Below are 14,805 nucleotides of genomic sequence, written 5' to 3' on the forward strand. Positions count from 1 at the left end.
ACAGAGGACGGTTTGGACAAGTGCACAAATGTGTAGAAAAGTCTACAGGTCTTACCTTAGCAGCCAAAATAATCAAAACCAGAGCAGCAAAGCATAAGGTATAGTCAGTGTGTATAATGTTAGCTGTGTACCACAGAAATAATTTGACTTTTTTATCATCATGCACATTGTTATTAATTAACAGGAGGAGGTAAGGAATGAGATCCAAGTCATGAATCAGCTGAATCACACAAACCTCATCCAGCTGTACGATGCTTTTGAGTCAAGGAATGATATCACTCTGGTCATGGAATAGTGAGTACCTGCAAATTTATCTCAACAAAACATCTATTAGAATGGCAATTTGTGCAACTTTATTCACAAAAGGTATACTTAAGGATGCCCAATTACATGACCTTAACATTGACTGTGAGGGGCCTTTGTGACACAATGGTAGTGTCCCTACCTCTGTGACAGAAAATCCACTTTCAAGTTACACCTATCCTAGAGATGTGTCATAGCACACCTGACCAGCTTGATGAAAAAATAATTTAGGGTGGACTGTTGTCTCAATTTAGTGTTATAGCCATCCAGGATTGTTTCAGGGTTACGAAGAAATGAAGACTGATTTTCAGCAGTGAGCTACCAAGAGGAAAAAAATTAGAGAGGGATTAAGTGGGTTATGTGCATCTATAAATTTTCTTTCATTTCATAGTTATCAAAAATTGGAGACGAGATAAATTGCAGTTTGACAAATGTTGAGAATCAAACAGCCAGATAGTGAAAAGTTTGTTGATTTCTCATTTGAGATCGGAAGATGGTTGTGCACGTTACTAGACTAGATTGGGAGACAAAAGGTCATGTATGTAATCCTCCCTGAATATGTCCAACCAGAAGTATCAACTCTGACATGACTTATTTATTCAATTTTTCATTTTTCGTATAAAATAAATTTAAAACTCAAAATATTGCAGTGGTAATGCAACAGAGTTTCAGTCAAGAATTTAGGGCAATCTAACAATTTAATCAAGCCAATAAAAGCCCTCCCTTTATATATAGTCCTATATATGGAATATATAGATTGTCACTGTTTAAACTGGTCTTTTTTGGAAGAAGGGAACCGCCTGTATTATATATAAAGCTTTTCACGAACATCTCCAAATCGCAGCCAATTGATTTCTTTTTAAATGATCTTATGTGGGGGAAATCCACCAAACAATATGCATGTATTGGGTTTCCACAGATAATATTGGGCCTAGACAATCTACTTTACTGATGTTGTCTGATAGGTGACTGATCGATTGGACAAGTTCGGCAACTTTTCCTTGAGTAATATAATAGTTTCTTTTATGCTCTTTTAATGGGAAATTTGTGTCTCAATGTAATGTCTTATCCAAAAGACTGCACTTCTGGCAATGCAACACTCCTTAATCATTGAACTGAAGTGTCAATCAGTCTGGTTTTTGCATTCAAATCCTAGCTTGGGTCTTCAGCACAAGTCTACCAGACAGGAAAGCTTGTTGCCTGAAAGATATTTAATTATAAAGAAATGACAGTTGTGAATCTTAATGCTGGATTAATGCAATAATCTTTGTCTCGAATATTGTGATACAGACGGTATTCCATTCAACAAGGAGGTTATTTTCAGTGAGCAATGACAGATGTGTTAAGTATGAAATAAGTGTTAAGTCATTAATAATCAAGACAGTAGAAGCATTTGTCATTAGAGTTGCCAAACCTGCAGGAGAGTTCTGAAGTCTAGCGGAACCGTGTATTGATTTCGAGGATATCGCTGTGAGAAATCTAAGAAAGCAAAACAAATTATGGCATTAAACAAGAACTGTATTGCTTTTAATTTTCTTTGAGCATTTTCACTAAGTAGGTATGAAAACATTGATCAAAAGTTTCTCCACTGGAACCTTAGACAGCAAAGGGGGAGCCAGCTACTGAAAAATTATATTGGGGTTGGGTGGGACAGCAGTGAAAAGCCACCCGCAATGTGTTGCACCATAATTAATCAGTGGAACTTGGAGGGATGATGGCCAATATGATGACATTTTAATTGGACACTTTTGCAGCAAGGTCTGATCCTAATCAGTGCCCAGCTGCAGTTATTTCCATTAAACCGAATGGAAATCTGAAGGCAATCTGTACGATAATTAGTCAAAGCTCAAGAGTTTGGCATTTTCTGATACACAATTATCACAGGAAATTGCTTAACAAAATTGAGAGATTAATTCTCTGATGTTTATTTCTCCCCCCATAGTATCGATGGAGGGGAGCTATTTGACAGGATTATAGACGAAAGCTACAATTTAACAGAAATGGACACAATCCTGTTTGTAAAACAGATCTGTGAAGGACTTCAATATATGCACCAGAGGTACATCCTTCACCTGGATCTAAAGGTAAACCCTGTCATAGGTTTATGGATTTCATTACATGTGAGATAATATTATGTAATTTATCTAAAGAAAGCAAGGGCTATTTAAAGTTAAATGTAACACTTGAACTTAATGTTTGAGATAGATAAACGGTCCTCTTGCATTTATGTGGGGGATCAAGACTCCAGATGCTGCTTTAAAATTACTTCATAGGATCTGGGCAAGGACAGCATTTGTTGAGCATTCCTTTTTAGATTAGATAACTTACTTCGACCCAACAAGTCCACACCAACCCTCCGAAGAGCAACCCACCCAAACCCATTCCCCTACATTTACCCCTCCACCTAACACTACGGGCAATCTAGCATGGCCAATTCACCTAACCTGCACATCTTTGGAATGTGGGAGGAAACAGGAGCACCCAGAGGAAACCTACACAGACACGGGGAGAATGTGCAAACTCCACATAGTTGCTCGAGGCGGGAATTTAACCAGGGTCTCTGGCACTGTGCTGCCCACTAATGCCCATGAATTCAGTGGCTTGCTCAGACCTTTCAGTGAGCAGTTAAGAGTCAACCATATTGCTGGAGGTGTCACATGTAGGTTAGACCTGGTTAAGCTGGCAGATTTCCTTCCTTGAAGAATTTAATGGAACAAGATGCTTTTTTAAAACAATCAGTGATAGTTTCATGACATCATTATTTGAGACTAACTTTTGATTCAATTTGAATTCCACCAGCTGCTCTGTTGGGATTTGAACTGAGAGGCCCCTGGTTTGGAGAGGAAAAGGGATATACCCATTACTAATAAGACAAGGATAATTGACAGACAGTTGAAGAGCACAATTAAAGAAGACCCAGTGCAAACTTGGTAGGACTTTAGTAGTCAGGGACAAAGATGTTAAAAGTATATGAAATATCAAATAATATAGTGCAATAAGGGATAAAGTGAAAATGCAAATAAATGGAGTTGAGTTACTGATCAGAAATTATCTAATTGAGTGGTAGAACAGACTGTGTGGGTTTCGTGCTCCAGTTTCCTCCCACAGTCAAAAATGTACAAGTTAGGTGAATTGGCCATGATAAATTGCCCATGGTGTCCAGGGATGTGCAGGCTAGGTGGATTAACAATGGGAAGTGCAAGGTCCCATTGCACTTGGTTGGAGAGGGGGTGTCTGGGTGGGCTGCTCTTCGGAGAGTTGAATGGCCTGTTTCAAGACTGTAGTGATCCTGTGATTCAAGGGGCTTATTGTGCCGTCTAGTATATGTGGCAAGTTCCAAATCATTGCTCCCAAATACACCTACACGTAGAACCAGGTAAATTGAAATTGAATTCAGTGAAACATTTGAAACAGTTATGTCAGCAGAAGCTTCCTTTCTCAAAATGATAAATCCATCAAGGAACAGAATAGGCTTGGGAATGTTGCTTAGTTTGGAGTCCACGCGGAACATTAATGAACATGTTGATACAGTGGAGGGGACAGCTTTGGTACAACTTGATTTTTTCAATGTTTTATATTTTCAGCCTGAGAATATTTTGTGTGTCAATCGGGAAGCCAACCAAGTAAAGATAATCGACTTTGGATTGGCCAGAAGGTAAATTATATTTATTTGTGAACAATGAAGCTCATTTATTTTTTTTTAAGACTTGTAATGCAGGAGCATGTCTCAGTGTGTCTGACAGAAATAGCAAAAAATTGTGACATAAAATGTTCTTTGAAGTGGCAATGGTATCACCCTAAAAAAGCTGTAGTCTGCTGACAGTATGATAATGTCAGCTTCTTAAATTTGATTTGTTTGCTTCAGAAGAGTTTTGTAAAGAAAACTGAGTAAGCGCATCAGTGCTTCATTTTAAAAAAATCAATTGGATCCACAGTACTGGAAGAGAAATCATTTTGAGCTCTCATCATTCTTTCCTTCCATTTCTCAGTTCAGTAGTTTTCCCTGAAAGTAACTAATTTGTCCAAGTTTGAATCAACTACTTAATGACTATTTTCAAGCGAAGTGTCTCAAGTTGAGGGCTGATTAGTTCGATTGGCTAGCGGGTTAATGTGTAGATATACTTCGACCACTGATCATTCAATGTGAATTAATCCTATAGTGACAACAGGATATTGTAAAGAATTTCTTTTTAAAAAAGTTATGCATTTATGAAAGTAGCTTTCACTGTAGCTTTAGATTAGCATCAATAGTGCACATTGAATTCTTGCTCTGCCTGAGGTGGACCTGAAACCTATCCCTCAATGGGAGACAATGGTATACCAGCACTAACGACAACTAACAAGGAAACAATCCAGGTTGAAGCTTCAACAATGATCCTGTCTTCAGGCAGAGCATGCCTAGCATTGTCCTTTGTTTTTTTTCACAATGATTCCCTTGGTTGAGGGGTGAGGGTGGGTTTTTAAAATCAGTGGAGACAGTCACAGAATAACGTATCAGTTGCTTAGAACTGAGATGAGGAGGAATTCCTTCACTCAGGATATCTCAACATATCAAAAACATCAAACTATATTTGAAAAATGCTGGAAAATGGTCTTGAAGTAGGGGATGAGTCATGATCTCATTGAATAGCCAAGGAGGCTCGAGGGCCTGGTCGTTATGCCTCAAGATATGGTCCAGTTGTCGTTTAATACAATATTGAGCTGTTTAGTGTGGTTGACTGGTGAATAGTTACATTTTTCAAGGTTATGTCAACTCTATATTTTTGTGAGCTATCAGCAGATAATGTGAAGCTGTTGAATCGAGGGTACACGTACACAAATTATTGAAGCTGGTGGAGCTGATTGAGAAAGAGTTAATACATTACACAGGTTGCTGGGCCTCCCAGTAGAGGCAGGGGCTATGTTTTTATGGAGCCATGGTAGGGTAAAAATGGCAGCAGGAACCCAATTCCAGATTCCTACTTCCATTTCTGAGGTTTCTTATTTTTATCAGTGTAGGGTAAGGGCAGTGGGCTGGTCTAGGCTCATGAGCCCTGTCTCTACACTCTCAACCTAGTCATCTCCATAGTGAGATAAGTATGTCCTAGTCCTCTGCACATTTTGTAGAGGCACTGTCAGGTTTTAAAGGACTCATTGCTCATAACACCTTTGAGGTATTATGAATCATTGTCTGGAAGAGCGAACCTTTTCAATGATATGACCATTCCTCCCATGCCAGGTTTTGTCCCTGCACCCACCACCAAAGTCCCATATTCCTTCCATGCTTGCCTATGCCCCTTCATCCCACATCCAATCATTTCTTTAATGGTAACATATGACACTTTGATGCTACTTCGACCACTGATCATTCAATGTGAATCAATCCTATAGTGACAACAGGAAATTGTAAAGAATTGCTTTTTAAAAAAGTTATGCATTTATGAAAGTAGCTTTCACTGTAGCATAATGAAAGTGTCAATCATCTAGACCCTTTAAAATATCAACAGTCAAAAATGCAAGCACTCAAAACACCTTCAGTTGTGTAAATAAAAATTGTGAGATAATTCATTTGAGAGTCAGAGCTGTTAATCAGGTGATGTTTTCCCTGAGGTGAAGTTGATTCAACACTCTAGTGGATGTCTGAAGTCTCAAACAAGAACACAAGATTAAGGCTTATCACAAAAGCATTGTGACCTTAAGCCTGATACAATTTAATGAATATGTGTCACCATTGTGAATGATCAGTAAGAAGCTCCTAATGATCATAAATGGCACTTTAGGGAAAGCTTCAAAATGTTTTTTAATCGTTTTCTTTGACCTCCATTAGAACATTAGCCACTTGAGAAAATAGCGTCAAGAGTGTGGTGCTGGAAAAGTGCAGCAGGTCAGGCAACATCCAAGGAGCAAGAGAATCGACGTTTCGGGCAAAAATCATTCATCAGGAATGCTCGTTCCTGACAAAGGGCTTTTGCCCAAAAAGTTGATTTTCCTGCTTCTCGGATGCTGCCTGACCTGCTGTGCTTTTCCAGCACCACACTCTCGACTGTAATCTTCAGCATCTGCAGTCCTCACTTTCGCCTGCTGAGAAAATAGGACCTGGTGGGATAGGTGCTTTTGGCCACCAAGACACAATTAGCTAATACTGCTGGAATTTAGGTGTTGGTACTGTTGTGTAGCATTGCAACCTAATTTAAGATTATTTTGTTTATTCTGTTAGATATAAACCAAGAGAGAAACTAAAAATCAACTTTGGAACTCCAGAATTCCTTGCTCCTGAGGTTGTGAATTATGACTTTGTTTCATTCCCTACGGATATGTGGAGCCTTGGGGTGATTACATATATGCTGTAAGTATAAAATCAAATCACAAAGGATTGTTGAGAGCAAGAGGCATTAAAATGTTTGTTAACAACATCTATTTCCTTAGGTTTTGTCTTCCTGAATAAAGTTTCTTTTTCCTGAAAATTCCCTCTTGTGACAACTTATCTCCAGGGGGTTCAAATTTGTGTGTGTGTAGGATAGGGGCAGATATTGGGTTGTGAGAGTAGTGGTGGGGTGTTTAAATCACAAGTAGAAAACATTTACCTTTTGAATTACTTTTTTTGGAGCAGGAATCAGGCCTTGGAAATTGGTCAGTTAGGCCATGCCCAGCATTAGAAAGAGAGTCTGCCAGCATTTAAAGGTTATGGTTAGGCGGTGCAGGCAGGATTTAAAGGGACCTTGTAGCAGTCATTGGGAGTTCCCAGTAACCATCACAGTGTTGAAGTCTGTGGCTCCAAACCGCATGTGGGAAGCCCTGTCTTAATGTCTTTGAAACTATAGAATCTGTTTTGTACCTTCAGAGTGCCACCACTGTTAATTTTCATCAACAGTCCCAACCATTTTAACTCTAAACAGTCCACAGTTAGTGCCTCAGTTCTTATCTTCAGATGCTTCTCTTTGTGAGCTAGTGAGGGTCTGGTGGGCTGGTGACAGCCATCATGTTATGTTTGCTTTCTAAGTTTAATAATAAGCACTGATTGACTTTCAGTGATGGTCAGATGTATTTCCATAGCTGGCATCCCACCACTTATCTGCCCGTCGTCATCTCAGAGATGGTGAGGTTGGGATTTTAACAAACCTTCAAGTAGTGAGTAGTGCAAAGATTTAACATCTAGCACTGGCAAGTAGCATTGCTGCCTGCTGCCATTTTGACAGCAGCGAACCATATCATCAACAAATCTTCAGATCATCAAATCATATCATTAACAAATCATCAAATCATGTCATCAACAAATCATCAAATCATCATCAACAAATCATGAAATTATGTCATCAACAAATCTTGAAATCATATCATCAATAAATCATCAAATCATGTCACCAACAAGGCTCCCATTGAAGGCTGACAGCAAGAACCTACTATGTATTTAAATATTAGATTAGCTTCAGTCAGAAGTAACCCTATTCAGTCAGCAGCAGAACCACAGCCAGTGAAGCTTACTGGCTTGAAGAGGCCAACATAAGGCTGTGAAAATGATCTTTTTCTCAGAATGTTTTTTGGGGGCTGGGAAAAGCAGAAGTACTCCCAAACCCCACACCCCTCTGTCAACATGGTCCATTCCCAGCAGAAATCTCCCAAACCCCAGCTTCCTGATGCTACATTTCTCCTCCTGCACTCCCTGGTCTCCTCCTACACCCCTGGGAAGATCTTCCGATTAGGACTTTGCAGACTTTCCTTTAAATGGGACTGTGGCAGTAAGATCAGCAGGTTTTCCCCAAGCTCCCAGACCATACTGATGTACCATACCTGATTTGGGGCTCACACATTTCCAAAATTCTGCCCCGACCCACCACTGCCAGTAAAACTCAAAAGCCAAGAATCAGAAAGCTCTTTCAAGTGTGACCTTCACAGCCCAAACCAGTTCCCACCTCCACATGACAACCACATGAGCAGACCTGCTCATGATTTACAGAAACTTGAACCTTGAGAGGTGCCGTCCGATACTTTTGATGTGCATCAAGTGCCACAAAGCTTTGCTTTCATTTGAAAATGGGAAGTTTTGGTTAGTTTGGCCAAAGCCATTTCTACTTAATTAAGTGCTCACATTCACTGTACGGTAAACCATATTTGTAACCACTGGAATATTCATCCATAGTCTGCCTGAATGTTCAGCATGCCTGGAAAAAACATGTTGGGTATAATTAGACAGCACTTCTTCACATTTCAAAATGTTAGAACTTTAAAAGAAATGTGGTATACCCCAATTCCTGCGTTTGTGTGTCACGTTTGCTACTTTATGATCTCCTGCTACTCCTGCTGTTAACTGTGTGTCGCATTCATCTGTTTTGCACCATCTTCACACATCCCCGGGAGCTCATCTGCAACCACTTTGCAACATCCATCATCCACCTAAGCCAAGGGTGACCCCTCTTTTCTGCTGCCCTCCAGTTTGCCCTCTTGAATAGTCTCTGCAGCTCTTCAGCTCTGATCAAATGGCTGAAATACTGACATGTTCTTTTCAGGATGTCACCTTTTTGACTTCTTTTTACTTTTGCAATTATATTATTATCATGCTTGAATTAAAATTGAATGTGCATGTGTGTCGATTCGCCCTCCCCAGAGCATCTCCTGCAGTAGGGAGCCCCAATCACCAATATTTACAATTCCTTCGAGGCCTATAATGGTAAATCCTTACTTTGCCCTTTCTCTGAGTTATTTTACCTCACTCTCTTCAGCGATACAGCTGCAGTCCAAAAACAGCCCAGGTCCTTGTGCCAATACCTTCACTCTGACAAATAGTTTTAGAAATTGTTCATTTGCACATTTAGATAAGAGTACTACTTTCAACTATTCCAAAATAACTAATATTGAAGTGAATCTGAGTTTGAATTACATATTCTGTATAGGTTTAACTAAAAAATTCAGACATTGAAGATAATGGAGGTCAGGAATTAGAATGTGAACAGAGGTTCAAAGGTTATGGATAGGATAAATAGACAAAGTCTTTTCCCTAGGGTGGGGGAGACCAGAACTAGAGGGCATAGGTTTAGGATGAGAGGGGAAAGATATTAAAGAGACCTAAGGGACAACTTTTTCACTCAGAGTGTGGTACATGGATGGAATGAGAGGAAGTGGTGGAGGCTAGTACAACTGCAACATTTAAAAGACATTTGGATGGGTATATGAATAGGAAGGGTTTGGAGATATACGGGCTGGGTGCTGGCAGGTGGGACTAGATTGGGTTGGGATATCTGGTCGGCATGGAGGAGTTGGACCGAAGGGTCTGTTTCCGTGCTGTACATCTCTATGACTCTATGTACTGAGATATAGTGAAAAGTGTTGATGCAGCACAGTAAAGGGCAGTCATTTTTATATTACTATTTTCTCTTTGTTTCTATGATTTATTATTGTGTGCTTCTGCTCCCTGAGTTCTTCTTGGTCTTGGGACATTCCTAAGTAAGAAGTCCTCCACCCAACAGTCACAATGTGGATTAGAGAAGCCTGTGATCATTTGGCATTGCTAAAGCTGACTTGCAATCCAATAACTTGCAGGTTTTTCCAATCATAAGACATGTAACTGTAGTTTTCCTTCCTACTTTTGCTCAGGGAAACATTTATGATCTGCACACCCCAGCAGCAGCACTGAGGAGATCTCTATTTTGTTAACCTTAATTAAAGTGGTAGCCGAAATTCCTTTTTTTTAGAATTAGAATTACTACAGTGTGGAAACAGGCCTTTCGACCCAACAAGTCCACACTGACTCTCTGAAGAGTATCCCACCCAGATCCATTACCCTACATTTCTCCTGTCTAATGCACCTAACCTCCACATCCCTGAACACAATGGGCAATTTAGCTTGTCCAATTCACTTAACCTACACATCTTTAGACTGTGGGAGGAAACCCGCACAGACACAGAGCAAATGCACAAACAGTCACCCAAGGCTGGAATCGAACCCAGGTCCCTGATGCTGTGAGGCAACAGTGTTAACTCCTGAGCCACTATGCCACCTAATTTCTCACCAATGGATCTTTAAGGGAGCCACAATATCATCATGTTGGTTTGTTCAGTGTCCTTCATCACTCTGAATTGTTAACAACTTACAATGATTAAAGGCCTGGCTAGCTTCCCATAGAACTCTAGTAGAACTGCATAAATACCATGGGACTAGCACTGTGCAGTTCAATATAGTTGACAAGCACACTAACACATTTGGCTGAAATTTGTCTGGAAATAAAAGCATTGGTTAATTTAAAATTTTGACTTAAACAGCATTTCAAATGGTGAGACAGAAAAGTCTATTATAAACAAGATAATGCATAGCGTTGATCAGATTATACAGTTCAATTTGATGGAATATAGATTGTAGGAGATCAGATTAGATTAGTTGAGATTACTTACAGCATGGAAACAGGCCCTTCGGTCCAACAAGTCCACACTGACCCTCTGAAGAGCAACCCACCCTGACCCATTCACCTACATTTTCCCCTTCACCTAACACTACGTGCAATTTTGCAAGGCTAATTCACCCAACCTTCTCATCTTTGGACTGTGGGAGGAAACCGGAGCACCCGGAGGAAACCCATGCAGACACAGGGAGAATATGCAAACTCCGCACAGACAGTTGCCCGAGGCCGGAATTGAACCCGGATCTCTGGTGCTGTGAGGCAGCAGTGCTAAGCACTGTGATAGTGAAGTAGGAGCCTCATTTGTGTTTTGGCCTTGAATTAATGAAAGCTATTCAAGAAGTGAACCCCTACTGTGTTCACACTGAATGGCTCCTTCAGGAATATTTTCTGAACTTTATGACACTGAACCACTGAGCTGAGAAGACATTTCTTCACACAGAGAGTGGGTGAGCCTGTGGAAACCTCCAGTACGGAGACTGAGTTGGAAGATCAGCCATGGTCATATTGAATGATGGAGAAAGCTCGAAGGGCAGAATAACTACTCCTGCTCCCATTTCTATGTTTCTGAGTTTCTATGCCAGATAGCTTCCACATTTAAGAATTCCTTAGAGAAACCTGGCCTGGGGAAAGAAGCTAGACAACTATGAACCAGAGGTTTGGATTTTGCTGGAGCAACGTATCTCATTGCATGACCCTTACTTAGACTTGCTGCCTTATTTTTCAATTTGGAAATATTTGTCCTGTAAGCCGCTGGAAGTTAGAGCTGATAATGGCATGGCGAAGGCAGCAAGGCATCTGAGACCTTGACTCAATGGGCCCAACAATCCGTCTGCTAAAGCAGTGAGATTTTTTAAAAATGGGGAAAAAGGGTGCATCAGAGTCAAATCAGACACAGAAGAGCGAAGAGAAGGATAAAGGATAAAGAAAAATGAAAAGTAAGAAAAAAAACAAATTAAAAACATCTTAAATGATTTACTATCTTTGGAACAAAACAGTACAGTTCCCTTAATGAAATGGAGGAATGTGACTGCTATCATAGGGGCATCTATACCTCCTCATTCAAAGGTTATTAAATATTACAATATTAAATACCGGCTCCAATTCTCTGGTGTGGGTTGAATGAATAATCAATACACAATCTCAGGAAACGGATGGAGAGGTTGAGGGTGAGCTATTGTTTTCTTAGGGCTTAGGGTGGAGTGCACAAATCATTCATAAACTTGTAGTGATCCACAATTGCAATTGTGTCTCTTCATTATCACAAGCGGCTCGACAATTTACGCACTAAAAACGGTGAACATATTCAATTCATCATTATTTCAACAGCAAAGTCACAGCTACTTCCTCCTTGGCATCCACAATGTATGTATATTAAGGAATTACATTTGGTTCCACAATCATCAAGTACGTGCTGATTGTCAAACTAGAACTAGAATTGTGCTGATGATTTGGATCGATTGCATCTGGATTGATTGTTTATTAATTCATACATTTTCTAAAACTTGTTCTTCACAATGATGAGAATGCAACACCAGGAAAAAGACATCTCCTCTTTGTTATTTGAGGAGTAATTAATTCTTTGCACTTGTACTTATGGTTTTACCATTACTGGTGGGCATAATAAATCATCTCCCCATGTTTTTTCTTTACGGAAGAGCTCTTATACACTGACACAAATGCTTGATGAGTATTAATGACTCATGACATATGGTGAGTGGTCAAGACATTACTGTTTCTCCCATCACTGCCTCTGTTACTTTTTTTCTGTTATTGCACATAATAATAGCTGTGTGATTAGCTGGAATTTACCCAATGGCTTTTGATTAATCCTTACCCTGTTTCCCTGCTTTTATGACCTAAAGGCTGAGTGGACTCTCTCCATTTCTTGGGGAAGATGACAATGAGACACTCAATAACATTCTTGTTTGTAAATGGGACTTGGATGATGCAGAATTTGAAAATGTCTCTGAAGATGCCAAAGAATTCATATCAAAACTTCTTATCAAAGAAAAGGGGTATGTATTGCTGTCTCTACAGATAAAACCAAATAAAATGACCATATTTCACACAGCAGTTAACCACCATTGTTAACAATTATTGACTGTTGTGGTCTTTTGAAATGATATTCTGCAATATATTTACATGTAAGTTAAATGCACTAGATTACTAACTTGAATACTAAAATAATGAATAATGACAGAAGCCCTTAGAAACCTTAAGGCGAGCCTAAAATGCATTTTAATATGGGGACTGAATGCAACAGGTTAACTAGAGAAATAAAATCAAAAGTCGAGAGGCAAGAATAACTGGACAAATGAGAAATGCAAAAAGCAAAAGATTAAATTGAAACAAATGAAAGACAGATGCTGTGGCTGAGAACTACCTGAAGCTTATAACTTTAAAATAGCTGCAGTGAAAGATCAAAATGGTCAGATCACTGAGGACAAACATGCAACAAGCAGGTGGAGGAAGGAATGTTTGTATGATATCTACAATTTGTAGGATGTGGTGAATGAATATGTTCTGAAGAAGCTGCCTCAGAAACGCAGGGAAATTGATGCTGCTTTTCTAGAAAGACAAAGGCAATCTTCTTTTGGTTTTTGATCCAGAACAAGGTCCCTGGTACTATTAACCTAACTGCAGTTTTTTTTAATTGCATGCTTGACAGTAAGTTTGGGCTCAGTATTCTTCCACCCTTCAAAGATCAAGGGTCATTAAAATTTCACTGAAATTAAAAGCAAAAGGAATCATCTTATACAGAAGCAAAATACGACTGGTTTTGGAATCTGAGAATTGTCTAATGTTCTAAATAACTAATTAAAATTACATGAAGCAAATAATCCTATTGCATCTTTTAACTATTCCAGCTTCTGAGCCAGCATCTACTGTACATAAACTATTGTTGTTTTATTTTCCTTTAGCTGGAGGATAAGTGCAAATGAGGCCCTTAAACATCCCTGGTTGTCAGACTGCAACCTACACTACAAGCTCAGTTCCAAGGTCCCTGTCTTGTTTGTAATGATCATGGAAAACTGTACACCTTTTCGTTGGCTTTGTCATGCTGCCCTCACCCACATTCATCGAAGGTTGCATTGTGTACTTGATCATGAACATTTGTGCAATTACAGAAAATCTCTTATTTCTGTACCTCATGAATGTGGGCCTTCATACATAAGGAAATATGTTCAACTTTGTTTTGCTAATTAGCAAGGCCAAATTACTTTTGACACATGGGCCCTCTCTGTCTTGCGTCACCTGCATGATGATCCGGCATGAGTGATGGCTGAGGATGTCGTTCATGAAGCCCATAAATAAAATAGCAAAAGAAGTCTAATATTACCGTCAAGGACCATTAGCTGCTTGATACCCGCATGCTATTCGACATGTTATAAATTGTACATTGTTGCTGCTGTTTTAATCTTTCAACAGAGCAGGTTTTACCCTGCTTCACATTACAGGTCAGCCACATTGACAAAATTACAATGATCGTGGATGACCTTTAAAATGATTGAATACTGCATGAGACGAAATGGCAACACACCTATGTTTTCAAAAAAGAAGCTTTCATTTGAAATGCTTAACAAACGTTAAACATTTTAAACACAGGTGGTGTGTTTTCCTTCCAAATTTCCGATTTCCTTTTTAAAATTCAGATTTTTTAAAAAAAAGTCCATCAAAATAAAGTTTCTTGAATGTTGTCCACAAACTGAACATCCTGTAAATCACCCAGAGATATGGGGTTTCTACCAGTTGTGGACAAGACTTTAATGAGCTGAAAGAGACATAGAGGCCCATTCATATCACGGCTGGCTGCACTTTTTCCACTATTGCTGTTTGCATAACATTGAAAATTTTATGAATGGGGTACATAGTACTACTTAAGTTGCCAATTTCTCCAGCTACATTCGACAGCCACTTACAGATTATCCTATATGGTCTGCAAGTTATGTATATTGAAATCAGAGTAGTCTTTGCTGATTGACTACTTTTCAACTTTAGTTCCTTTCCTTGCCTGACTTGTTATGAGTGTTAGCTTATGTTCGTTGCACACAACAGCATCCTGGCTAAGAACTAAAATGCATTCAGAGAAATAATAGCAGCAGTGAGTGAGATCTTAGTGCATTGCAATGTA

At 39.4% G+C, this 14,805-nt stretch overlaps 1 protein-coding gene across 6 annotated transcripts in view; it reads left to right on the plus strand.

Moving 5' to 3' along the window:
- LOC140464909 (uncharacterized) overlaps nt 1-14,805 on the plus strand; it is a 188,261-nt gene that overhangs the window by 154,105 nt on the left and 19,351 nt on the right. For 4 of the 6 annotated variants that reach the window (XM_072560518.1, XM_072560519.1, XM_072560514.1 and 1 more), the window contains 6 exons: nt 5-98; nt 185-294; nt 2,246-2,387; nt 3,888-3,958; nt 6,500-6,628; nt 12,536-12,688. In XM_072560518.1, coding sequence (XP_072416619.1) covers nt 5-98; nt 185-294; nt 2,246-2,387; nt 3,888-3,958; nt 6,500-6,628; nt 12,536-12,688 — 699 coding nt within the window. Of the gene's footprint in view, nt 1-4; nt 99-184; nt 295-2,245; nt 2,388-3,887; nt 3,959-6,499; nt 6,629-12,535; nt 12,689-13,594; nt 13,674-14,805 lie in introns of all 6 variants that reach the window. The other 2 variants (XR_011955014.1, XM_072560515.1) reach the window with 1 other exon arrangement.

Source organism: Chiloscyllium punctatum, chromosome 41 (assembly GCF_047496795.1).
Source record: "Chiloscyllium punctatum isolate Juve2018m chromosome 41, sChiPun1.3, whole genome shotgun sequence".
In the NCBI taxonomy this organism is placed as follows: domain Eukaryota; kingdom Metazoa; phylum Chordata; class Chondrichthyes; order Orectolobiformes; family Hemiscylliidae; genus Chiloscyllium; species Chiloscyllium punctatum.